Source organism: Rhamphochromis sp. 'chilingali' (assembly GCF_963969265.1).
Source record: "Rhamphochromis sp. 'chilingali' genome assembly, chromosome: 18".
In the NCBI taxonomy this organism is placed as follows: Eukaryota; Metazoa; Chordata; class Actinopteri; order Cichliformes; family Cichlidae; genus Rhamphochromis; species Rhamphochromis sp. 'chilingali'.
In genome coordinates, this window is record NC_137945.1 from 15,359,329 (window position 1) to 15,386,649 (window position 27,321).

At 44.1% G+C, this 27,321-nt stretch overlaps 1 protein-coding gene across 3 annotated transcripts; it reads left to right on the plus strand.

Moving 5' to 3' along the window:
* On the plus strand, positions 1 to 26,908 carry dipk2ab (divergent protein kinase domain 2Ab). Of its 3 annotated transcripts, none has more exons than XM_080865711.1 (4): positions 1 to 474; positions 6,666 to 7,555; positions 20,702 to 21,005; positions 24,449 to 26,908. In XM_080865711.1, exons 2-4 carry the CDS (start codon positions 6,902 to 6,904, stop codon positions 24,793 to 24,795), a joined length of 1,305 nt encoding a protein of 434 aa, XP_080721837.1. In that variant the 5' UTR covers positions 1 to 474; positions 6,666 to 6,901; the 3' UTR covers positions 24,796 to 26,908. The 3 variants fall into 3 exon arrangements, with proteins under 3 accessions (XP_080721837.1, XP_080721838.1, XP_080721839.1); XM_080865712.1 differs by having other exon boundaries at positions 1 to 387; XM_080865713.1 differs by having other exon boundaries at positions 1 to 191.
* The last annotated feature ends 413 nt before the right edge of the window (positions 26,909 to 27,321 follow it).

A 27,321-nucleotide genomic window follows, 5' to 3' on the forward strand; every position in this document is an offset into this window, starting at 1 on the left:
GAAAAGAGTCGAAACAGAACCCATTGTGGTGTTGGAGAGGAGTGAGCAGCTGCCTGAGAGAACAAGAAAAGAGGCAATACCGTGACCGCGGACGGGACTCGCAACACGCGGACAGATATGGACGTTAATTCACCGCACGGACGCTGTTGTCCTTTGTAAAGAGGAGTCCGTCGTCCAGTCGGAAACATCCGGTAAACGAAGAGTTAAGGACTCGACAGCTCAACTGTTTATTTCAGCGGCTAGCAGGCTAGCTGGCTAGATACCTAAGAGCTAGAAATGGGAAGCCCGTTTGAGTGTGCTTGATAGAGATCTTCGTCGAGCTTTGAAGAAGCAGCTTTCGGCTGAGATACAATCGCCGGTGTTTTAAAGTCCCCTCTAGTCCGCCTCGTAAGTAGCCGCAACTTTGAAGAATGATATCAGCTGAGCGCTAACCATTTCACTACTACAAAGCCGGAGAGGGGGGAAAAGTCACAGGTTTGTTTCACAGTTGTTTCTTCTCTTTGCAGTCCGTGCTGCCTTTGAACTCTTTTTCTTTTCTTTTTTGTTTTGTTTTTTATTTAAAGCGAGAGGAGGTAAATTGTGCATTGCAGAAGTCGCTCACACGTCTATTTTTGAGCAGTTCGATAAAGAAAAAAAAAATCCATAAAAGCAATAAAAACTCAATGTTTTGATTTTTTTTTTATATCAGTAAGAGGATGCATAACAGTTCGAGTGTCCGTCGTGTGACCTTAGATCAAGCAAAGATAATTAAAGCAAAAAAGGACAACAAACCTCATCGCTTTTTAAAAACAAACTCTTATCAGATGCCCACATCCACTGTGCGGTGACAAGAAGCATATTATTACCGCTATTACTGCTGGTGGTGTCATTTTAGTTGCAGCGGAACAGTCTAAGCATAGGTGGTTAGTATGTTTCCCTCTAATTACACGCTGTTTTTAATCTTTTCGTTATTTGCCTTGCATTAGAGACTATAGCAAGACTCCTATGCACAATTTGATGTTGAATCAAAAAAGGGGGAAAAAGCATAATGGGGGGAAAATGGATGAGAATGGATACACTGCAGAGTGAAGACAATGTGCTGCCCCTGAACTCTATTTGTATGCAGATCATACTAAATTACAGCAACAACGCTGGTGTCCAGGAGGTATCATGTTTGCCGGAGGCGCTATTAACGTTTTAGTATTTATTTAACAAAACATTGCTCCCCCCCCGATTCTCACCCCTTAATTTCCCACTGTAGTTTCAAGCTATTTAAAACACTTCATCTCAACAGGTTTGCTTTGGATTCGCCTTCCTTTTGGCAAAAACACAACAGGTTGAGCCTGTTTCTTTTTCTCCATCAAGCCTAAAAGCACCTAAAATATAAGCTTAACTTTGAGAGGATTTAAAAAACGAATGAATAGATCTGACCATGAGATTTCTGTGGCATAGTAATAATTGCACTTTCTTTGAAAACTGCTGCCCTTGATTCCTTCAAGGGAAAAAAAAAAAGATTAGCACAAGAGTTTTAGTGTTTGGTTCCACACAAAGCTCATAATAAGTCCTATGGAATTTCTCTTTACAGTCTAATGAATAGGACGGGCTGCTTAAAATTAATTTTTCTATATCGGGAGACTAATTGCGGAGGCTTTCTGCTAGGTTAGTTGACGAGGGAACTATGAAAATAGCCTGATACACTTAAGGCGTTCTGCTGGTGGTTGATTTGAATGTTTCTGAGTGCTCGGCAGGGGAACGTCTCATAATTGCAGCCTAAAAGCTCCCACAGCAGCAGTATATTTTTGTTTTTGACCTCCAGACATGCCAAATCAGTCTCAGATAAAGTAACTTGTAGAGCAGACGGAGAAACAGACAAAGGTGGGAGAACGAATGTCTTTAAGGTAATCGATTTCATTTCCTCCCCATCCAAATGCATTTCCCGATTGTTTAAACTGCAGCTCGCTTTGACAGCTTGTTTTAATCATTTCACTCGGCTGACATGTTTGCCTTGCAGTAGCATTAACATGGGATTCAGATTCATGCCAACTCCCCAAACTTTTCCAGAGAGATCGTGGGTTGTGCAACCGTGCAGCTGTTTAAATTAAACAGAAAAGGGAGAAGCTGTTTTCAGTTGGGGAATCCAGAGTAGGTCTTCGCAGTGTGTTCTTAACAACTGCGTCATTTTGGCGCAAAGCAGATACTATTGATATTCTCATTAAAACCCCTCTCGTGTTTGGTTTGGGCCAGAGATGAATGGACTAATGTTCATTGTGGGGATGCTGCTAATTGGTACTTATAATCCGAGGACTCAATTTTCCATTAGGCGTGCGAATGTTACTGTCATTTGTATCTATCCATCACTGTCTATGTGTTTGCTGTACTGAGGCAACCCGGCTGCGGCTGAATGTTTTTGTGATCAAACATTATTGACTCCCACGGTCGATAATCCTGGCAACAGTAGTTCCTCTCTCCAGCTAGAACCACACATTGCAAAGCAAGTGAGGTGGCGGTGGTGGCGGCAGCGGTGGTGGTGAGGGGCAGAGGTTACTTTTTTTCCCCCCTCCAGCTTTGAGGATTCGGGGGTAATGCCAGCGGTCCTGCAGGTAGCTGCTCTCGCGTGTGTGTTTGTGTGCATCCATTCAGAGATGGAGAAGTGCTGCTCTGTATTCAAGTGATCTATTTCCAGTCATTTCAATCACAAGAGCAATAACTCAAAGCTTCTCTTTTCTTGCTGGCCGCTAGTTATACATCAGTTATCTTTTTTTTTTTCTCTCTCTCTATTTTACCAACTTCTCCATTGTATTTCAGTCCTTTTCCCCACTTCCCACCATGCACTCTCTTTTGCATTTCCATTGGAATTAATCAAGCATGTTCTTGTGTGGCTTGACTTCATTATATCATAATGAAGTTTAGCCTCAGGTGCAGTCAAGAAAAGGGTTAGCTGGAGAGTAGCCTTGCCCTTGCACACCATTATCTGAAGCTGGTTCTTACACAATGAGCTTTAGGAAAGATTATTCAAGAAAGAAATTTCCTTTTCAATCCCCTCCTCTTTATCTGAGTTTTTCTTTTAAAATCTAAGTTTAATAAAAGTTGAAATATTAGAATATTACCATGTCATCTTCCTCTGTCTCAACCTTTGTCATTCTGTTTTAAGCCAACATGGGGCCTATTGCTTCATCTTGTGCCTTTTCAGTCCCAGTAATGAGCCATTTTGCGGCTCTTAACATCTGCCAAACTTGGAACATTTTGAATGCGGGACTCATCTTCCATGCATGAGGAGTCAGGCATCCTTTGATTTGCCCTCTTTTCTTTGCTTCTCTTTCGAAGCGCTCACCGCTATACTTTGTAGACTGAGTACGCTGAAAAACTTTCTTAGCCCACTTTTGGCAGCGGCCCTGTATCATGAGAAGTAATTTGGTGCTTATTCTAAACAGAGTTTTTTCCCCTCCTCTTGGTATTCTACATCCCTCCCATCTTTTGAAGAGGCACTGTGACGGTTGTCTGGTAGGAAAGGGGGGGGGGGTGTAATTTTAAACTGTTTTCTGTGGGCACAGTGAGGTTTGCCCCAAAGAAAACACTGCTTTAAATTTCAATGCCCTTCAATAAAAACATCTGGCTTTAATTTAGAACTTTAAGTGAACTTTGCCCTCAGCAAGAACCTGAGTAGGCAACCTTGCCATGGAGCCCTATGCAGTCTGCCTTTCTCTCTCACCACGTTCTCTTAAATAACTCCCATCATACCGCAATAGTCAGTGAGGGGAGTTAAATAAATGGTTTTGCAGGTGTAAAATTCACGAGGAAGCAGTCTAGTGGGGTAATTACCAGGGAAAGAGATCCCTGTCTTAAATTGCCATGTCATTCTCCCAATAAAGCTGAATGTTTTCATCTTATTCCCACTATTACTGTGCTTGTAGCAGCAGCAGCAGGTTATAAAAAAACCTCAACTCCAGTAGCATTTCAAACTGCACCCGCTCATGCGCCATGCTAATCGTGGCACGCTATAAACCCATAGATGGCCGATTTGTGTGTTTCATTGACAATAATTTGAGTGTTAAAGTTGTCTTTCATTAAGAGGAAGAAAATGATCCTTTCGCATTGTGTGATTACTAACATAATGCAGGTAATGCTCCTTATGTAATTGTGGTCTAACGCTTTTTCTGGCAAGGAATACGAAGCGATGTATTCTCTTCATGCCGGCTGCCAGCTTGTGCTTCTCATTACTCGGCGCTGTCCAGGTCTTGTTCAGGGTTTGTTTAAGCTTGCCCCGGCTCTCTGTTTCTTTCTCTCACGGATGAAGAGGTGAAACACTTCTTGGCCTCGCTGAGGTTATGGTTCGTCCTCTCTGAGCCCTTAGCTCATCCTAGATAAATTTCATATCTGCTCCCAAGATCTTGCAGTCACGTCAGTGTCATGGCTGCCTGTGTCAGATGCTAAATGGCACTTGAATCGAGATTTTATAACAACGGGAAATTCAGTTTTCCCCTCAAGCAATCAGCTTTCTCTCACTCCCTGTAGTAAAAGGCACAGACATGCATCCTTTTGAATCCTTTTGTTTAAGACAGCCCAGTGTGGGCCTACTTTACTTATGTATTTATCCCCCCCTATTCAGAGAGCTAATTTCAAATGCTGTCTAGAAATAAATTGGAGGGGGAAAAAAAACAGTTTCTGTTCTGCTTTTTTTTTTTTTTTTTTTTTCCCCCGCTTCTGAGTTATCTTGAGATGAGATAATGTGAGAATCAGTAGCTCTTGCAATATATTCACGAAGTGCTCTCTAGATGATTCCAGCCAAATATTGCCATCATTAAGGATGCACCATTTGTTAATTTGAGGCCAATGGTAAGTCTAATGTTTAAAATAACAATTTAGCCAAAGGCCACTCCAGATACAGATGTTTTGTCATTGTGTGTCTCTGTAGCTATACATTATCCCTTTTGTGCCAGGCAATGACGGCTTTCCTGCTTTTTATTTCACAAGAGTCCAGGTTCAATAATACGAGTTAATGAAAAGCTGAATAAGACACACAGTGAAAGTGGTCGATATTGTCGGATAAATCAGTGCATCTCCAACTTTCACTGTAATGTGTTGTAATAGATGAATTTTTTAAAAAAAATGCCGCCATAGGACTTAAAATCATTGCATTTTAAGCTTGATTGAAAGGTTTTTACCCATGTAGAAAATGCAGGTGTAAAGTTTCTCAGTAACTCATTATCTCACTCTTTATTTATGTCAGAAAAAAAATCATATCCTTATTGCTGTGTTGAGTCACATTGTGCGTGGTGTGGCGAGAATGGGGGGGGAAAAAATGCTCGAATAACATTTTTCTTTGCCTTTTAAAAACATGCAGTGTGGCACTCTGTAGTTCCCTATTTGGATATGGTCTATTTTTACATTAGGCAACTTGGCCTGATCAGCTCGAAGTATTTCCAGACAGAGGTGTGGGGTAAAAGCTTCTCCATTCGGCTCTTATTTGGCGTGCTGCAGGCCCACGTTTCTCACAGCCGCCGCTTTCTCTGTTGCTTTTAACCCGCGTGTCCTACCAGAATCTCCGCCTCTTCGATCTAAAAGCAAGGGAACCCATCGACACACAAACTAATCACACTACTGTGCCTGCTCGTTAGCCATGCCCTCTCAAGTCAGCTGTCCTAATAGGCATGCCCTAATGAGCTCTAATTGAGGATGGCTAATTTGCATGGTCTGAGTCATTGTATTTCTTAAAGCGACTTAAAATACTTACTGCCTAAAAGCTGGATTGGGGTGGGGGGGTCTAACATGGTTTCATCGTGGACAGATTTTAGTGGGGCTTGTGGGGTTTTTCTAAGTGCTTTGTTCTCTCACTGTGATCCCAGATTTTTTTTTTCTTCTTCAGATAGGGCTTGCCATCCCCCTTCTTGGCTAAAATTAATAATCTCAGTAGAAATATTCAGATTCATTTTTCCCCCTCTCGACCAGAAACGTTATTTTAGCGACAGCAGCCATTTTCAAAGAAACCGCATCAAAGCGTGATTAAAACGAAGCAGGGCAGCTCTGATCAAAGGTTAAACTTTGCACGGTGTGACTCTCATCACAATGCAAACCGAGATTCCTCCATCTGAAGCAAGAGAAACAAAATCAAGATTCCTGAGCTTAGAAGTAACCGTTGAGGTATTCAGATGGCAAGTTATTCTGCAGTACATCTTAGAAAAAGTGATGGATATTTTTATTGGTGCAGAGGGAGGGCCCACTGAGGGACTCTTCCTCTGAATGCAGGACATTTTATTTTAATACTTGCGGACGATGTTTTACATTTCCCCTTAATTTGATCACTGACACTTTATTTTCCCTTTTTATTTATTTTTCTTATACTTTGAGTATACAAGAAATGATTTCCCAAAGAGAACGCACTCAAACAGGCACAGGCAGGTTTATTGCATTGGCTGTGGGCCATCTCATTTCTGCTCAAAAAGTAATGAAATCTCTCAAATGACCCAAGCAATTCAAATTTGTGCGACTATTTCATATTCCAGAGAAGCTGCATTTTGTTTTACAAGGTGGGATCACATGTAAGCATTTAGGGTGAGAAGGAAATTAAATCAACCTTTTTCCACTGTTACTTAAGGCAAGGCACTGGATTTTTGGTATTATAAGGTGTAGCTTTTATATTTTCCCTCATGTAATGATTTTTTTCCGTCTCTTTGTCTGTTTGATTTCAGAACTGCGCGCCCAAGTTTACATACAAACTGCAGAGAGAACATGACGCACTGGCCACTGCCAAAGTCTGGCACAGTGCAGCTGTGCCAACCTCGCCCCTGTCTGCCGCTTTAGAAGGTTCCCCTTTGCACCATGACGGAGAGGCATTGAGGTTAGCTCCCTGACGATCATCTCAATACCTCTCCTCCTCCTCCTCTTCCCCTGTCCCTCAACACCCCACTCCTGACCCATCCACATCATGCTGCGCTTCCTGCCTCTCAAACTTGGCCGCCTGTACCGCTGTCTAAAGCTCCTGTTGGTGGTGGGATTGTTTGTCATCTTGTTGATGAACACCCACAACCTGTTCGCGTCCTTCCAGAAGAATGAGCTCACGGACAGACGATTCATCAATCTCAACAAGTGTCCCGCCTGCTTTGGGACCAGCTGGTGCCGCAAGTTCATGAACGGCCAGGTTTCCTTTGAGACCTGGGGTCGCCTGCGGTTTCTAGACGTTTTCAATGTCAAGAATGTTTACTTCGCGCAGTACGGAGAGCCCAGGGAGGGCACTCGTCGCGTGGTGCTTAAACGGCTCGGCTCCAACCAGGAGTTGGCCGAGATAGACCAGAAAATCTGCAAGAGGGCCACAGGCAGGCCGCGATGTGACCTCATCCAGGCAATGTACAAGACTGAATTTGCCCGGATCAATGGCGATGTTCGACTGCTTACTCCAGATGTGGTAGAGGGCTGGTCAGACTTGGTGCACTGCCCCTCTCAGAGACTGCTGGACCGTGTGGTCCGCAGGTACGCCGAAACCAAGGACTCTGGCAGCTTCCTGCTAAAGAACCTCAAGGACACGGAAAGAATGCAGCTGCTCATGACGCTGGCATTTAACCCGGAACCACTCGTATTGCAGGTACTGTGTCTACATTTGAACTTCTTAAAATCTGCGTGTTTACAGGGTATAAAGCAGTCTTAGAGCTGATAGGGTTGTTGTTTTTTGTTTTGGTTTTAAATCATGCTCGGCAAATACACTCTTCGAGGAAAATGTTGCATCTGGATAAAGATGCACGGATCATCTGACAAAGAGGTCTTTGTCAGATGATCCGTGGCGGCAGCTGGTTTCAGAGCAGATGATAAAACGCGGCTCCTGGATTACTCCCGGAGATTCAGAATATCAGTGCAACAGTGTGTTGGCCCACAAAGCCCCCACTAAATTACAGGGCGGGAATCCCTTTCCTTCCTCTTGCCTAGATCTGAGACAGGCTATCAAGTCCTCCCTAAACTCAGGGCTACTTCAAGGCTACATGCCGGCTATTTGGAGCAAGAATATTCTTCTGCTTAGAATGGAGAAGGGTTTAAGAGCTGTGGGCTCTGAGAGGGGAAAAAGGCAATTTTTGGCTGGCGGCAGTGCTGCATATTTAACACCATATGTAGGGCAGTTTTAAATTATTCAAGGATGCATCTGTAAATGGTCCAAGTTGCTTTTAATTTTAATATAAGTCTATGTCCACTGGATTGTCATCATTTGTGTGTGACTGGAACGGAGCAGTCTCTGCAGGGCTGCTAAACTGTATCAGTGCCAGTATTCTTGATCCTTAATTCGTCCTGCGAAATATTTTTTAACTTGTTTTTCTGTGTGAATTTCAGTGTTGCTATAGGAAAAAACAGTTTTAAGAAATTGTTTTACTTTATCTATGAATTTTTTTTTAAAAGAAGATTTTGGGATATGTACTGTTTAGTTTTGATGAAAATGCAACAGGACGCTTCGTTGTCCGGTACAGGGAAGATTAGAACATTCTTGATTTTGGCGCATTCTAACCAAACAAACGGTTCATCTTGCTGAAATGAAAAGGATGCTTTAAAAAAAAACGTCTAGCTTTGACACGAGGTCAGGAGAAAAATCCTGACCCACCTTTATTCAGTCATCCTGATGTCAAAGCAGGCGTATTCCTCTGCATCCGCATCCTTTTCACCCGCTGATTAACAGGCGGCCAATCAATTTCAATTTCTGTTTGGCATTGAGGGTCTCACGAGGGGACAGAACAACAATGGTCTTGGCCCGTGTAGACATTCAATAACTTGTTTTGACCTCCACCACTAGCCCCCCCCCCCCCGCGCCTCACTGTCCCCCACATGTGTTACTGGACACCTCCAGGCATTTCAGAGGACAAAAGGCGGGATCAGCTTTTTAGTCTGGTCAATCTATAAAATCTGATTAGCTTTGTGCGGTCACTCAACCCTCCCCCTCGCTTCCTTTCTCCCCTATTCTCACAACATCCCTTTTTATTTTTTTTATTTTTTCTTTCTATGGCTTCCTCCCCTACTTTTTCATCACACGTGTGCAGACAATTCCATCACTTCAGTTATATTTCAGTTCAGAGGCATAGGGAATCACCCCTCCCACCACCACCACCACCACGGCCTTAGTCTTATCTTGGACACATAGTTTAAGACATCACGCACAAACACATCATGCACTCACATTGTCCACAACTCCTTCCACTTCCCGCTCCGTGGAGACTTTACATGTTTACAAGGACTCATGAATTGTTGATCTCAGCCTGAACTTGTGACCTGTGGGTAAAAGAAGGAACCGTTGGGTCTCTGCTCGCGCAAGGCCGCAGGATAGCCGATGGCGCGCGCAGACTGCCGGGATAGATAACGCACAAAGAAATGTGCGAGACCTCTCAGAGACTCGCAGATCCTGAGTACTTTGACTGTTCGTCAGCATCACTAACCTCAAAAGATGAGAAAATTTGCTGTGAGACTGAAAGGGCCCTATGCACAAGGTTGGGCAGCAGCAGACCATAAAGAATTAATAGCGTCTATAGAGATTGAACAGAAGACGTGCTGTACTACAACACCTTGGTCTACCTATTTTTTTTTTTTTTTTTTCCCTTTATTTTTTGCTAGAGGTTTGAGCTGCTGTGTGGGGACAGGCTTTAACAGAAGATATAGAGGAATGTGGGCCGAGTTTTATGACTCGTTATTTAATCTAACCCGGGCCTTTTTTCAACTATTTATCACTGTCAGGTCATGAGTGACGCTTTATTTTGCCTGGTTGTAGTTAAACACCTCTCCAGTAGGTTGAATAAAGGAAACTCTCACTCATTTTATAATTCAACTTTGCTATATTTAGCGTAAATAATTTCCTTTTGTCATCAGCTAGCAGTGTTGTTGTATAGGGATCTTTTTTTTTTTCCCTTTCTCTCTCCTATGGCTTTATACAGTTGAATAATGCGAATAACATTTCTGCTGTCTGCTCAGCGAGCTGCACTCTCTCTTAGAAAGGCTTCTGTTTCCAGTCTTTTGAAGCCACAGGCAGTAAATCGGCCCTGATTCACTATGAGAAACCAGACCTTCTTTGTCAGTGGGAAACAATCTGCTGTGTTGTTTTGGGTCTGGCCAACAATGTGTTTTCTGTGTTCTCGGTGTCTATGAGTGCACACTTGTGTGCTGCACGCACACACACCACCCCCACTTTTCTGTCACGTGGAAGACAATTTGGCTTTGGGGAATAAATATTTTTGGAAGACAAAAATGACGACAGCCAAACAAGGAAAAATCCTTGTGCAATGAGAGTCGTCTTATCCAGTTTCATCTGTTTTCCCCTCATTTCCTCTTAGCGGTGCAGTTTAAGTTACCCTGGAAAGGTTTCTCTTTTACTTTGATAAATCTGCTTGTTCAAGGGGTTGTCTCTTTGCCAAGCGGCGGAATTACATGATGCTGTTTAATTTTTACCTCTTATTCAACAATAACTCGGTTTGCATGAGAAGCGAGTAATTCATTTTCTCATTTCCATGGCTCGAATCTTACTTGCCATCCTTGCCGTCTCTCCTGCGGCTAGATGACTCACCGATTCATCAGGTGATGGTTGTGTTTGATGGAGTACATCTGGCCCAACCTTAAATTAGTACAATTTAGCCTAGTCCTCGCTTCCAAATCATTAAGCTTAGCGAGTTTGCCAGAAGCATGTGACTGTACTCGCACCCTTTTTGGTCCTCAGCCCTGTCTTGCTCAGTGGAGCTGAGAATAGGATGTGACAGGCCTGTGGGGTTAACTCAGTCAGTGGCGCTCTCATCTCCTCTAAACTCAAATCTGTGCACTCCCAGACACCCCACCTCTCAGCTCTCTCTGCCTCTTTTTCTATTACAGTCTCTCCCCACCTTTCGCAGATCCACCGACTCGTTCGACGCTCTGGCCCCACCTGACAAGGAGACACGCTCCTTTCACGTAACACTGTATTTTTTTTTTCCCCAAGAACTCTGACACTGATGCTAAATCAGGGGGAGAGATTACATGGATGACCTTATCTCCTGTTCTTCCTAACAGTTTTGACAGCAACATTTTAATGCAAATATGGAAGGAAACATTCACAGCTCTGAGCAAACACACCAGTAGCTTGTTTGAATCTCTAAAAAATGGAGGGGGGGATGCATCTTTGGTATGCTGCTGATTAATGAAGCTCTGCATAATCCATTACAATGTTCCGTCACTTCAGGAAGCTAAGCCAGAATAAACAGTTTGTGTTTGGGGTTTTTCCTGGCACAACGTGAGGCAAATGTGGTACCTCAGCTGCGACCTGCACAACCTCGATTTATTTTTGTGTTGGTAACATAAATTTAAATCCCTCAGTTTAAATGACTATAACTGTAAATTTAAAACGGTGGTGTGGTTTTAAAACATGCTCCAAGTCCACCTGGGTCTGGGTGCAATTCCCCCCTCCAGGGGCAAGGGTACCTAGACCCGGTTTGTAGAGTACGCTTGGGGAGTGTGATTGTGTGTACAGCGTCTCTTTATGTCTGTCTCCACGTTGGTTGAGTGTGGAGTGAGTGCATATGAGAGCATGAGGGTGGGAATGGATGTTTGTGTCTGTGTGTGCCTGTATGTCTGTGTCTATATGTCAGGTTGGGTATCAGACGCCACCTCTCTGGGGACACCTCAGGCCCTCCAAGGTTTGGAGGCCTATCTCCACCCACCACCACTTCCCCTGCCGGTGGCGGACTCCCTCAGGTGTCGGTGTGTTGGTGGTTCTTTGTGTCTGGGGGTGGGCGTCCGGGTACACACCGGCTCACTCCTTGGCGGCCGCTTGTCGGGGCCTGGGGCCTGGGGCTCGCTCGGGCCCCTTTGGAGGTGGGGTGCCCCCGGCCTCTCGGCCTGGGGCTCGGTCACTCAGGCACAGCTGGGGGCCGGCGGAGCTCACGGGCGCGTCACTGCAACTCCCCCTGACTTCTGCTCCGCGGCTGCTGGGCGAGCCCTCATCTGGGACTCTCCTCAGCTCTTACTGGAACAGTGGCGCGGCTGCCCCTCTGTTGGTCTTCCATGGTCTCTTGTGTTCTGGGGGCCTCTGGATGTCTGGAGTTTTGATCTCCTCCATACCCGCTTCACACCCTGGAGGACGGGGCTGTGGCCCCCCCACACTCCCTAGCAGATCATTACATGGAGAAACCTTTGGAATGCAAGCATGCTGATCCACACAGGTATGCACACATGGGTATTCACAGACGCGGACTAAAGCTTTCTTGGCTGCTGCCTCAAAGCACACTGTGCGCTGTCTATCTTGCGTGCTGCACAATATCGTTTATTATTTAGTAAATATTGATATCTATGACTAGCTAGTTTATTGTGATGGTGCTTTGTTTTCTCTATTATTATGTTACTCTTTGTTGTTTGCTGTCTCCTCTGTTTGTTTTTTTTGTTTGTTTGTTTTTTTTTTGTTTTTTCTCCATACAGGTGACCCAGGAGTTCTTTTTTTTTTTTTTCTCTCTCTTCCCCCCCCTTCTCACCGTCTCTTCTCCCCTTTGGTTTTCTTTCTTTCTCTCCCCCTCTTTCTCTCATTCATTCCCCCTGTCCTATTTATTAAAAAAAAAAAAAAAAATGACAAAGGATGAACTGAAGCTCTGCCATCACGTAATGTCGCATACTGCTGTTTCTGATGTCATTTTAAAAAAAAAAAAAAAAAAAAAAAAAAAAAAAAAAAAACATGCTCCAAGAGTCTTGTTGGGGAGATTTTTTTATTTTTTTGACTAATATGCACATAATTTTCCCATGTAACCTTATTTGTTGCACAGAAGCAATTATTTTTACAATTTGCTGTTGAAAAGAAATGAAATGAGGAATTTTTTTTGGAGACAATATTGAAGTTTATAGACAGGTTGTTGTGATGTTTCGTGCAAATATCAAGAAAAAAACAAGTAGAAAAACTGTTTTTTTTTTTTTTTAAGATTTATGTGGATTGTAAAAAAAATTTCAGTTTATGCAGGGGAAAAAAATTTCCTTTTTGCAGCATATGCTTGCTCTGGCAAAGTATCGACAGAATTTAAGCCTTTATAATTTCCGTGCAGGAAAACCCTTATGGTCTGGTTTTCTGGGTCATCGTGCCTCTTCACAAAGAGGATCAAAACCTGTTTTGTTTTTAGTTTTATTTCTTTTCATTTAATCACACGCTGCACGCTATCGCAGCTTAAGTGAGAGCCTTCTGTCTCAAAGGCTGGCTCAGTGGCTGAGGTCGGCCAGTAAATAGTATTTAAGTTGGTAGTCTGTGATTAGTACCTTTGTTTTTGGGTCTTGGGGATTGTGACGCTCTTAGCACATAAGAGAGGAGGTTGTGTACGCCGCTTAACCCTCCTTCAACTGCTCCCAAACCCCCTTTCATTATTCTTATAGGCCTTTGTGTACAGACTGAATCCTGTTAGGATAAGACGGGGAGTTATCTGGGCTCGACTCCCCTCTTTTTGGCTGCCCTCGCTGGATGGAGGCCCTGGTGGAAAGGCGAGAAGAGAAGGAGGAGAGGAACCGAGGGTTTGTGTGACTGTGTGTGTGCGTGCACGCGGGTGTGTGTGTGTGTTGTACAAGCCAGAGCCTTGTGGTGTTTTCCTCTGTTTGAATGAGCCAGACTGCTTGTGTTACCATAATCCTTTCTCTCTTTCTTCCTCTCTCCAAACACGCGTGCACACACACACAAGTACACACAGTCACACACACGCCTGACAGCTGTGTTTGGTTAGGTAAATGCCTGTGGCTAACCCCCCTCCCATCCCACCCACTAGCTTCTTTTTTAGATTTGTCCCTCAACACCCCCATCAAAGCTTCCTACTGTTACAGTGTGCACCCCAGCCCATCTTATGCCCTGCTCCTGAAGATACAGTTCTGCAGTGCAGGAGACAGTCATTCACAGCTCTCCCTGGACCCCTTAAGATGGCCAATATTGATCCGTAACAAGCAGCTCTTTACTATCCTCTGTCCCCTGGAGAGCCTGGGCCCTAATGTTAGCAAGAATATGCCTTTCAGCACATCAGTTTGCTTGCAGTAATAAAACTGCCCACTGCATTAAAGCAAAAGGCACTTGGTTCCTGTCAGAGAAATTATAAGAGGTTAGGGATATCTGTAGCATCTGTACAGTTTTGGCATTTCCACCCCTGCTAGTTCTAAAACTCTCTGCATTTTAACTGCTCACTGTATGTAAAGGGAAATGTTCACAGGCCCCTCTTTTAATGTTTGACTCTTTCTCTAGCATGTCGAATAAATGAATAAATATGTATATATATGTGTATTTGCTCTTTGTAGAGGGGAATTCTCTTCATGCATCCTCTGGTCTGTAGAGAGGTTAGAGTACAGGGGCAGTGACAGCAGTCTCCCTGCTCAGTATGCTTACATGGTTGCCCCTGAGATAATTGGCGCCTGCTCTGAAATATACAACCCTTGATGTAGGCCTCAAACCCACAGCCTTCAGGTCTGAGGCCAAACTGTGTGGGCGGCAATACCACCTAGACTGAGTGAACACTGCTGCCTATGACTTAATACATTCCTCATCTTCCAGCGGAGGGGATTTATGGGGTGACTCCATGTGCAGTGGCTCAGGTTCAGGTCGGCAAAGGGTTTCAGCTATCAGTAAGCGGCGGAGTGTGTACTAGCAACCCCGAGCTGTGCCGTCCTGTGCACTCATTCCTCATCCTGCTCTCATTCTCTCTGCAGAGCAAAGACCTGCAGAACTCAAAGAGCCAGCTAACCCATTTCTATCAAGACTTGAAGTACCTCACTGAATCATGTGCATAGTCTTTCGATGTCTTGGTTTTGTTTTCTCATATGAGCCGAGTGTCTTTTTTGATCTCCCACTTGGCACAAGCAGTCCTTTCAGTTTTTATACATGCAAAGATTTCTGATATTCATAAGGCTGTTCACACGCTTGTCTAGATGGACATTAATTGACTTTTAAATGAAAAATAAAGGCTGTCATAGCATGTATAATAAGATATTAAACCAGTAATATGAACATCGTCCATTGTCAGATGAAGCCATGGGAAAGGAGTACTCAAACATAAAGAAGGAAATTACCAAACCCTACCTGTAATATATTGGCCTAGTTTTCAGTGTTTCCTGCAGAACTGCATGGTATTTCTGGTGGTATCAAGACAGTGGCCCTCCCATGATTTCAAATCCACCACTTTTGATCGCAGCTGGCGACATGTAGAGCTAGTGCCACTAGCTCTACATGTCGCACTCCCAACCCCTTACCTTAACTCAGTCACCGGCCTCAGTTCAAGAAAGTGTGGTTAGTCTGTTTGACTGCAGAATAAGACAAGAGACAAGTGATTGAGATCAAGGACTGCTCGACAGTAGCAAAATAACAGTGAGGGCACTAGAAAAACCTATCACATTTTTTCAGACAGAATAAAAAACAAAAAAAAACAAATTCCAACTATACTTGGGTGGTCACAGCAAGTATAGTCTTATGAGTGGGGAAACAAAGACTTGTGTGATGCATTAAACCCAATCAGAGATTAGTTGTCTTTGTTATCCTTCACAAAGGTATCACTTTTTGGCCATCTGTCCAAGGAACAGCCAGATCAGCATGTTTTCCAAAGCCTCTTTTATAAGGGTTCTGAATGGTGGAGTTGTACACCAGTGGATGTGGATGTTCCCCAAGACTGCTGCCAGTGGTACGCGCTGTAACTTTGCAGCCTTTGAACCATACGCCTGGATAAAGAAAGAGGTCAGGCTTATTCTAAATTCAGAGATCTACACAGTTGGCTTGTCTCAACCAGCAGACATGTATGCACTCCTCAGTGTGGTGCCGTGACTCGGCATTTCCTGGATCCGATGTCTGGAACATGTGGGATCATTGCCCTGTATCGCAGGTTTAGGGGCGGAACAAAGGGAGAGAGGGAGGGGAAACTAGGTTAGCAGGAAATGCAGCAGCGGGAGACGTGCGACACGGAAAAGAAGTTGCACCATGTGTGCTAGGATGAGGCTGGTTCCCCTGTGGTGTCTGAGCTCTCACTGCAGACTAACTGACTGGATTTTAAACATAAATGGCCAGCAAAATGCCAGACGGGGTTCGCCAAACATCCTCCAGACACACAAGGTCAACAGGAGAGCTGCACAGAAAAGCAATAGGGTTTTTTTTTCTTTCTTTTTTCCCCAGGTCCAGCTTGGCAGCTCCTGCCTTTCAAGCCTTGCAAAACAGATGTGGCTCCTTCTTAACACTAATCCCCCCTGATAAACAGACTGAATAATGTTCATTTTGTTATACTGAGGTTCAAAGTTATTTTTTTCTGTCTCTTTCGTTTTATCTGACTGATTGTGTCTATCCGCCACGTGTCATCAACTTTACAGTTTGATCCCAGGACTCTTTACGAGTCTTGTCCTGGCTTGTTTGTTCCAAAGAGGCGAGGTTTTGTTAAAGACAGAAAATGTCGAGAATTTACGCCACGCCCGGCTTAGGGCTTTAACAAGCTGCACACTTTGGTTGCAACTACTAATTTCCTTTACGCAGAAAGTAGCTGTGGTTGCAAAGATGAAGGCAACTGCTTCCTTTTAAACTCAACTCTGCGTCCAACGTGTGTGTGTGTGTGTGCGCGCGTGTGTGTGTGTGCGCGTGTTTGATGGTCCAGTGTTCTCTGCGAGCCAGCCAAGGCAATATCTTGGGAGCCACTCATGTTTACTCGGCCCTTGAATAGAGGTTGTTATCAGCCCTGGTCACGTTGCGTATTCTCATTCACATGCACTCGGATGGCGTTTCACGTAGACACACTCACACGCACACCCAAACAAGGAGCCTCTTTTTGAACGCTTTCTCTCACACGCACGCCCACGCCCTCCCCAAGTGGCCCTGTAGAAGGGCATGCCTTTGTCAGCAGATGTCAGGACGCAGGTGTGTGTTCCTGTGCCTCTCGCTCCATTCGTTTCATCCTCTTCTCCAGAGGCTGCCCATTTGTCTGTGGCCCTGTTACATTTCAGCCCAATCCAATCTACCCCCGAGAGAACGCCAGTGTGTCTGTATTACAAGGGAGGGGGTGGAAAGCACAACAACCCCCCCCCCAGTCACTGCTACGGTGGCGAATTGGCACAACCTTAAAGATTAGATTAGTCAGACTTGGGCCTAGAAGTCACTATGAGGTCGTCTTTAATGAGAAGAGTCTGTTTTCCACCCTTGCTTTCATTGTCTCCCGAGCCCAGCTCATTATTTCTGTGACATGGCAAAAAATTTTGCAGGGGAGGAAGGGGGGTTGGGAAAGCATTGGGCTCCATGTTTTACAAGTTCAAGGTTTTGCTAAGCAGGAAATAAAAGGTTCATATCCAGTGAAGGGAACAAGAAGTGATAAGACTTTAAAAAGCAGTAAAAGTTGCTGGGATGTGTCATTGGCAGTTTTGCACCCTCAGCATTTTTAAATAGCATAACATGATTGGGTGACGACTGGTAAAATTCACTACCTTTGCAGTAACCCCACACACACACACACACACACACACACACACACACACACACACACACACACACACACACACACACACACCAGAGTACCTCCCAGGTCTGCTCAGAGATAGTGCAGTGGATGTAATATTAGGCTGGGCTTTCCAATTTATCCCCCCCTCCCCACTCAACGCCTCATTGCGGACGTTAATGACTTCTGCAGAGTAACCGTTTAAAGAGCGCTAAGGGAGAATGATTGGTGGGACACGTAGAGTATTTATCAAGCCTTGCAATAGGCGAGTTTGAATCCAAAGCTCAGGTGCCCACTCTCGTGTGCCTGCCCACGCTGTTCGGTAGTTCTCACTTTCAGACTTATTGTGTATAAAATTTAAATACAGGAAGCTCATAAAAATGGCACCGAGGTAATTGACGCAGCGCAGCGAGCCTTCTAGCACCGCAAACGAGCAACATCTATGTTAAGAACCACAAACGAGGACCAGACAGACATGAAGGCGTTCTAATAACAGCCGTTGACAGTATATGAAAGTAGCCGTAGGGCATTCATCCTTCTCCTCCCTCCCATCAGCCATCCCCCCCATCTGCTGTCGCTCTACTTTTTCCTCCTATTCAGGGCTGTAACCTGACAACAAAGAGAGAGATGTGTTTAGCAGGCAGGTCTTTGCTGGTTTATTCCTCCTGTCTACTGGAGCGTAGAAGTGAAAGACACTCTGTTTGTCTCTTCTGTTTGCTGTCTCCATCGTATTCTCTTCTTTTCTCCGCTCTCTGGCTCTCAGGCTGGCCCCGCAACCCCACATCTCACCATCCACCCTGCAGGCGTGAGAGAAGAGGTTGATGCTTGGCAAAGGAGGTTTTAGTCATAATGTTGGACAGGGCAAGTTTTGTCATTGTGACAGAGAGCCGCTTAGGTTTGCAGCAACATAAAGGCTTGAATTTGGGTCAAAGGGAGGCGAGCCTAAGAAGGATATACCCCCTAACTGATCAAGCTTCAACTTAATCTTTATATACCACCCTCAGAAATTAGAAAGCCATTTTAGATATTTAGCCTATTAAATCTCTAATCCTAATTCTCTTAGCCCAGTGGCTAATGGCATCTCAGTAGCCTGGGATTGTCTCCCCTCCAGCCAGTATTTGGGAGTGCAGTCAGCCCACCATTATCATTCATTTCTGAGCATGTGATGGACTTCCTTTAATTTCTCTTCTTGTCGAGTTTGCTGTATCTAAAAGTCTAGACAAAGGTTATTGAAGCACAGGCTTTTGGAGACGTTTGGGTGAGTCACTGCCAAGTCTAGTGATGATGAGCACAGACAGACAAGGCAGCAAGAAGCAAGTAGTGCTTCATGGACAGACTGTTGTCTGGCCCACGATTGATCGGGTCACCTCAGGGAAATGGGTTCGACCTACACCGCATGCAACTTATCATTGTCCTTCAGTCAAGCTTGTGGCTCTTTCTTAAAACTGATGGGAACAAGAGATACACCTAAGGTATAGATTTACGCCACTTAACAGACTGATAGGCTGGAAAAAGTTTGCTGCTGCCTGGATTCGTCACATTGAGTCATCGCTGCTTTACTTGACTTTGTTGGGCTTAGAATTGCCTTGACTTCATTGCATCATGCACAGCATAGTTTGCAGAGTGTTCAAAATAAAACACCCCAAAAATAGTCAGTGGCACACAAGCAAAGCTGCAAATCGCACCATAGTCATCACCTGAATGCCTTTTGGGTTCCAGATCACTTGCATCCTCCCAGTGCCACAGTCTCCATGTGGCAGGAGTCCAGCTGCTGTCTTTGAGATAGCAGCTGCGTGGTGTGCGGGAGGAGGAGGATGGAGGGGGTTAAAATGTATGTCTTTAAATAATTTGTATTTCATTAAAGTTTAAAGAGTTGGGGCAGCCATGCATATTTAACCTCTTACCCTCATGACAGAAATTGAAAGCTGGTAAAGTATTGAATTACCTCGAGTGTAAAGTGAGATGCAACACTGATAGTAGTTCACACCTTACCTGCAGTGTCACGATGTGTTCCCTGCCTTATCGCAGGTGCGATTGGGTTTCAGAAAGGGAGGGCGACCGAGGCTGCTGTGAAAGACAAGTGCTCCCAATTCTCAGTCTGTGTCCATGTGGCGGCTGCCTGCCAAAAACTGCAACCCAGGAGAGATTTGTTACTTAGGAAATGCAGGCAATCATTAGGCTAGCATATGGACGGGTGTTTATTATAAAAGATGGAGTCCTATGGCAGCGGGTTTATAGGGTGGAGGGCGTACCGCTTGCAGCAATACCCATGTGTCTGCGGGGGAAAAAAAACGAAACAAAAGAAAAACAGGCTTTCATTCTATTATTTTCTATTAATTTGTCTGACCATTGTGGCAGCCTGCGACAAAGAAATGGGCCCCAGAGAAAAGAAATGGATGCAGGGAAAGTGTGAGACACGAGAGCTCATGGAGGGAGATCGAAGCGGTAATGAGACTTAGAGATTCGAGTCCCCCAGCAGCCTGCAACATTTGCCAGATACAGCCGCTTCATGCCTATCTCATTTAAGTTTCACGTACGTTTGTACAACTGTCCACAGTTGTGTATGTGTTTGCCTGTACCAATGTGACCACTTGATTAGGCAATTGCAGATGATAGGTCACACATGCATATCTGACCCCAGCAGAGGCAAATAAATCCAAGAGAGATTAGGCTCTAGTGCGCTAGTACCGCCTTCATCTGGTGGTATTACCTTATTATTAATCAGTTTAACCTATAATACACAGCGATTTCTTGTCAGCATGCCCAAGCTGCATTAACTCAGTTAGTCGACATCACACAGCAGTTTAAATCGCCCCACAGCTGCATCACAACACATAAGGCTTTCCTGCTAACTGCTGTTACCACAAATCATCTCCTATCAGTTCTCTGGAACCACTGAATATAGCGGCGTACATCAACTCATAGCTGTAGGGCTTTAACACAAACTGGCTTTTGCTTTTATTAAATTTAATCCGTTATACCCGCGTGATCCTTGGCAGATTTTCAGCTATTGTGCTTAGAATTGTGTATAAAACATCACCTCAGGCTGCACACAGAATCTTTGTGTTTGCTTTTTGGGATTTTTGTTTCATTTGTCCGTGTTAAAGAAGCCGATTCGTGTGCAAGTTAAACAAATATTTTCTGAATATTTGAAGGTTCTTCCAATTCATGTGTTAACCTTTGCTGTTCAGAGCCACTGTTATTGTTTTGTTTTTGGGTTCTTTTTTTCTGTCAGCCAACTACATTACACAGCCTGACTTCTTTTATCTGTTTTTTTTTTCTTTTTTTTTTTTTAAATAAACTGTCTTCCACGCTCATCTGTTTCTCCTTCCCAGAGCTTTCCGTCAGATGAAGGGTGGCCGTTCGCCAAGTACCTGGGAGCATGTGGGCGCGTGGTAGCTGTCAACTACGTAGGTGAGGATCTGTGGAGCTTCTACAATGCGCCGTGGGAGAAGAGGGTAGACTTGGCACGCCAGCTGATGGACATTGCCGAGCAGCTTACCAACAATGACTTTGAGTTCGCCCTCTACCTGCTCGATGTCAGCTTTGACAACTTTGCGGTCGGCCCACGTGACGGAAAGGTCATCATTGTCGACGCCGAGAACGTTCTTGTGGCCGACAAAAGGCTCATCAAGCAGAGTGAGTGGCACTGCCAATAAATTTCCACACATTCACTTTGTGTGTATGTGTACACAGACATGTACATCCATAAGTCTGTGAGTAATGCCTCACAGTCTGTCCCTACAGTTTCCATGACAATAAGTCATTGTTCGTGAACATGTATGCATTGACGCCTTTAAATACAACCACTTCATAAAGAACTGCTGCTCATCTTTACAGGGTGTTTACAGGGTGTTATTTACATTTACATTTACATTTTTAAACGCTGTCCACAGTTTGTATTTTCTAGAAAACACTGCATTTGATGTCAGAACTATACCCGCAAACTGTAGCTTATGAGGAAGTGATGAAGGTTTGAGGAAAGGCCTCAAGGGACACGCATGCTCGAAGCCTCCTCTCTTCTAAGAATATACACTCCTCCAGCACCCCTTCTGCCTCTAACGCGCACGTCCCCATCAAAGCTAAGATCGTTCGGATAACGAGCCATCTCCGCTGCCCTAGTTTTTTTTTGTTTTTTTTTTTTTTGCCTCTCAGAATAAACCTCATAACAAGGACAGAGATAGTTATACATCACACGCTCAGTGCTGCGGTTTCCTACAATTCTGTCCCCCTTCTAGGGGCCACTACAGAGAGAGGCAAGGCCACCTAGTAAGGCTCTTAGATTTGTCCCTTCCTGCAGAAATCCTATTAAAGTGATAAACTGTTGTGTCGCTGGGTGTTGAGATTCCACCATTATGCCCTGTGACAGATGTGTGTGTGTGTGTGTGTGTGTGTGTGTGTGTGTGTGTGTGTGTGTGTGTGTGTGTGCACTTTTTTAGCTGTAGGCGAAAGTATTGTGATGAATTTATCCTGAGATAAAGTGCCATTTTGCCAAATTACAAGATCTGACACCAGAAAACTGCAAATTGATGTACAACATGGGAAGGTACTCCAACATGCCCTGGAGTTTTTGCCCCTTGAGTTTTTCCCTCATTTGGTGCGCGATAATACGATATGTCAATGCACCACACTAAAGTGTGTATATTTGCCTTGGTGCCAAAACCTGCAATTTTCCGCCCTGTCACAAGTAGTCCTTTTTGCAAGCCGTAAAGCAAAATCCAGGTTGAGACTCCCTTGGTCTGGCCGACACATTTAGAGGTTGACATCTCAAGCTGCTTACCCTGGCTATTCAGAGTTTAAGCCCCAAGTTTATTTTCTTCTTGCATGTTTGCGCGCCTGAATCTCTTTGTGTGCGTGCCAAGTGCCGGGGCGCAGCAGGACGAAGAGGGACGACAGCGATAATGAGTATTACGAGGTCAGTGCCATGTGTTGGACAGCGCTAGGAAATAGCCACGGTAACTTCCCAAGGCCCGACAAACAGAATTCAATCCCTACAATTAGAGCCTGAGATTGAAAGCGAGCTAAGGAGTGTGATGCGAATCTCATCAGTCTAAACTAAGGCCAATTGATTTGCAAATCAAACACGCAGAAAGCCGTGTGCTGTTCCACCCTCTCATTAGGGGCATCCATATTGATGTGATGGGTTTTGGCGAGATAAAACGCATGCTATGTTGAAGTTGTGCTGTGCGCTGTGTTTGCACAGTCCAGTGGTGCGAAAGGAGCCATTCCCCATCATTGAGTTTATAGCATTTGAGGATGTTTTCACCCCTAGTGGCTTTTGGAAACACATGCTGTATAATGTAACGCACACTTCACTCACTCTCTCTTTCTCCCTGACGCCCGCTGGCTAACACAAACACACACACACATGCAGCTGCACACACACACCGCCGTTCTCATTCTCTTACATTCAATAATGCACTCTAACACAGGCATACATTGTTAAAGCCGGCTCGTACTCTTGAATGCCACTAGTAAGGCCGCACTAACAAGCATTTCAGGCCCAATGTCCCCTCTCAGTGCAGCCCAGTGAAGCCAGAGGTGTGAGGAGAATGTATACAAGTCAAGCCTGAGCTCCTTAACATGGAAGGTACCAGATATGCAGGAGACAAGTGAGGCTAGGCAGCCTACCTCATGTGCTGCTCTCCACTCATTTGAATTGGAAATTATTTAGTTTGTGTTGGAAATCTTCTAGCTTTGTTACACTCGAGCTTGCAGGAGGAGAGAACTGAAGGCATTGAGGTGCAAGTAAATAGACCTTGTAGTTCTTTTTAGCCTTTAGTTGAGTCTCAAAGTACTTTTTTTTTTTTTTTTTCTTCTTCTTTCTTTGCTGTGCTCATCTTTGTCCTTGAGAACAAACCTATTGCTCTCTTCTTCTTTTTAGGTGTGTGTGTGTGTGTGTGGGTAAAAGAACAGGACATTCTCCTGATGCCATCTGTCAATCAGTGCTGAGGTGTGATGCATGGCCAGCTCCAAAACATTAATTGCTTTCACCTCACCTTGCTGCTTTGGCGTGTACGTCTTTATATGTATGCGCCTGCTTGCGGTATATGCATACGCAGGCATATCCATCTTCATCACCCACACTGATTGAGGTTGATGTGCCCCTCCTCTTTGGGGGGCCATGGAGGCCCCTTGCTAACAGGGCAGAGTTGGATGTTTGATTGAGTTGTACTGATGAGCCAGAGGAGAAGTGCATTACATCGCTGATAGACTGATTATGTGTTTGCATCCTCTGGGTCCAAACCCCACCCCCTCCCCACCATGCTATTGATCTGGCTTTTAATGCACAAACCAATAGCTCTCTCGTCATTCCAGGTTATTTTCTTGGCCCCCTTCTTTCCCAGCACAATCTTCTAAAGGGGGAAAAAAAGCAATGTGAAATGAGCTGGAGAAAGAATTTTATTTGCTCAATAAATCTGGAAAGTGGTTCATTTCTGTCAAATGAAACTGTAGATGAGTTGTTTGCCTCTGGGCTTTGAAAATAGTATTTCGCATTAGGGCCTGTGGGGTGTCAAAAGTGGCACCTTGGTCTTGTCAGCTTCTGCTGAGGCTGATTTCATGGGTAATAATTTGCACAAACTAAAAAAAATAAATATTCTTCACGGTCAGATGCGGTGGAACAGTTGACTGTAATTACCAAAGTTTCAAGTTTAGTTTTTCTCTTTAGTTTCGAAAAAACAGTTTGCTGAAAGAGAAATGCTCTTACTACACCAGGAAAGAATTCATCTAAAACTGCCTGCCTAGATCTGAGGGAGCTCTTTAGCAGAATACCCCGAATGCAAAGATTGAACCATTTTTGCGTGACTTACCCAACAACCCCCCCAGGTTTCATGTTTGTGTATCACTCTCAGTAAAGGTGTAAATGCTAAAAGATTAAAAATGCTCTTGATTTTATAGCTCCAGGAGTTTCTTAAAGGTTTGCAAGGCCCACATAACCCAGCCTCACTTCATTACATTCACCTGGGGAAAAACAAAGCTTATGATCCACTAGATGCTTTTTTAAATCTGTTTTAACTAAATGCTGTTATTACGTTTTCATAGCAGCGGATTCATTTACCTGTGTATCTGTTCTCTTGCAGACAAGCCGGAAAACTACGACGTGTGGTACGAGAGCCGGTTTGAGGAGTGCGACCGGGAGGCCTGTCTGTCTTTCTCCAAGGACTCTCTTTGTTCCAGGGTCACTGTGGACCACAACTACTATGCCATATGTCAAAACCTGCTGTCACGGTATGCTACATGGCGGGGCACCACTGGAGGTCTCCTCCACGACCCGCCTGCCCACATAGCCAAAGATGGACAACTCAAGGCTCTGTTGGACGAGTGCACCAAACCCAAAAAACGTTACGGCCGCTTTCAGGCAGCAAAGGACCTGCGCGAATACCTCACACAGCTAGCTGCCGCTTCCTCCTCTGCCATGGCCAGGTAATGAATGGAGTCGGCGTTAGCCTGACGCAATGAGAGACTGAATTCTGTATTTTTGGCTCTGGACTCTTGAGATCCTGGTTCTTGTTCATGATGTCATTTGTTCTCCTTTATGCTTTGGAGCTGGAAGGTGTTAGCTCTTGCATCAGGAAGGGTAAGAATCAAACTTCAAAGCTGATTTCTCAAAGCTGTAGCTTTTACCTTACTTTGCTCCTGTGTAAAAGAGGAATGTGGCGCTATAAAATTCTGGTTAGAACCAGGATGGAGAGGGAATTGAGGTAAATTCTCCCCACCCAGGGTGGGCTGCCATCTCTGGGGGATGGGAAGATGAGAAAGGGCTCTGGTAAACGCATCCTTCACTGGACACAGGCTTACACAAACCAGAGCGTCCAAGTGGCCGCGGCAACATGACATAGCCCCGACCACGTCGATCCTCCTGCCATTCCTCAGTCCATCCGAACTGTTGTGTTTGATCGTAACACTAATTTCTCTTGTTTAAATTTGCTGTTCTTTTCAAAACTGAATCCAAGTTTAAGTTTTTATTTTATTTTTTTCCTTCCTTTTTTTGCTGTGCCATGGCTTTGCCCCCCTCTGTAGCATTGCTACAGAGAAGGTGGAAGTAGCATGAATCTGCCGTCTGGCAACAGAAAAGTCCAGGCTGCATCAAGTTTAGAGGATAAACAGAAAGTTTGGAGTTTTCATTTTCATGCAGGACGAAAGGAAAACCCTTGATGTCTGTAGAAGTATAATTCCCTGCTATTCCAAACAATCACCTGATCTCAAAGTTATAGAATTGATGCAATCATCCTGGACTGTCCACCCCCCCCCCCCCCCCCCCCCCCCCCAAATCGTTCCCTTTTAATGGGGCCAGTGAGCTTGAGACAGCTGTTTTTAGGAAAAAGAAGATACAAATTGGACATTGGTGGGTCTCTTGATGCAGATTTGCCTATACCAAAGAGGCTAGTTGTAAAATTAGGAATTCTAAGCAGTACAGAGTTATATTTTTGGTTCCCCACCAGAGCTGTCCAGAAAAACTTCAATGTGTACACACATCTTATGTGAGCTGTCAGGCCTGCATACTGATTCTCCTCTCCTAAGAACCAAAACTCTAGGCAGATCTAAGGCATAAATTAGCCATATTAAATGTCACAAAACCCCCTCTGCTTTGTTAGCATCTTGATAGGATAAATCTTTTTTTTCCAAAGTTGATAAAAGTGAATAGTAGTGGCCTCTTCTTTCAGATTCTGTGTTTTTTTTTTTTTTTTTTTTTTTTTTTTTAAATATCTGTAATTATAAATGAATTCTTCTGTGCTATGCTCCCACTAATGTTGACTTCAGTAAGCTCCATCTAGCCAACGGTACAAAAAGCAATGAAGATAACCAAATTACTTCTTTGCTCCAGAAATGGCTTCTGACCTGCACTTTTTGAATCCCAGAAATGTCTGCTGAATATTTAAACACTCGGCACCACTTAGAGGTTGGGTTGATTTTACACTTGGTGGGCCAACAAATTAAAGCGTAATGAGCGTAGGATCAGCTGGTAATGCATTGTGAGAGATCTTTCTTTAAAAAACAAAAACAAAAAAAAAATCAAATAAACCCGTCTCTGGCTCCATATGTTTTATATGTCAACTGTTTTGATGTTGTGAATCAGATGCCCAGTGGAGTGTTGTGTAGCACAGTCAACAGACAGGCGAATAATCAAAAGTGAGCCACTCCACCTGTGGGGAAAGGAGAAAGCACAGCAGTTTTTGTTTGTTTTTGTTTGTTTATTTTTTGGCCTTCTCTGAGACCTGGAGAGCTGATGTGACCTTTTGCCAGTTTGGAAAAGCAATAAAGACAAGTTTGGCTAATGGATTTTTGTTTCTGAACCCCCTTCTCTTTTGTTGTGTCAGCTGTATTTCTGTTTCCCCGAGTCTGGAGGATGGTCAACTTGGAAGGATTTGTTCATGCGTAACTAACTGTCCTCTTTTTGTACTGTAATATATTTTTTCTTTTGAGTATTATATCAGCATTGTCTGATTTTTCCTGTGCCTTTCATTCAAAAGTTGTATTTACAACTTTTAGTGGGTTTAAATATTAAAATAAATGAAGATCTATATATAGATATATACACACTTATGCTCTGCGTGGCCTCTCTTTGATTCTGCCTTAATTTTCCTTTCATTAATTCCCATCTATTTATCTTGCAGGTGATTTGGCTGTGGCTCATATTGCCTTTTTTTTTTTTTTATAAATTTGATTCACTGTGGCACAGCTGGATATCGGTGTTTGCCAATTTCCTTTCCTTTTTTCTCATTCCTCCTTTTGTTGTGCTCTCCACTCAACTGCGGATGCAAATCCTCGTCTTTTATCTACGTTTGAATAGATTGTTTTTGAAATAGTTTACTATAGCTACGAATTCTTTTGTGAAACGTTTATAAGGACGTTAGATTGCTCAAAATAAGCCATTCATGGAGGAGGGCTGTACTTGTTTAAATACATGACACAGAATTTTCAAATATACTCATCACCACTTGGAGTTTTTAGT

Bases quoted from the DNA above. Each gene is read 5' to 3' on its own strand.
- dipk2ab (XM_080865711.1), top strand. From the start codon at position 6,902: ATGCTGCGCTTCCTGCCTCTCAAACTTGGCCGCCTGTACCGCTGTCTA. The intron at 7,556-20,701 runs GTACTGTGTCTA...TCTCCTTCCCAG, and splicing joins CGGAACCACTCGTATTGCAG to AGCTTTCCGTCAGATGAAGG. The intron at 21,006-24,448 runs GTGAGTGGCACT...GTTCTCTTGCAG, and splicing joins CAAAAGGCTCATCAAGCAGA to ACAAGCCGGAAAACTACGAC.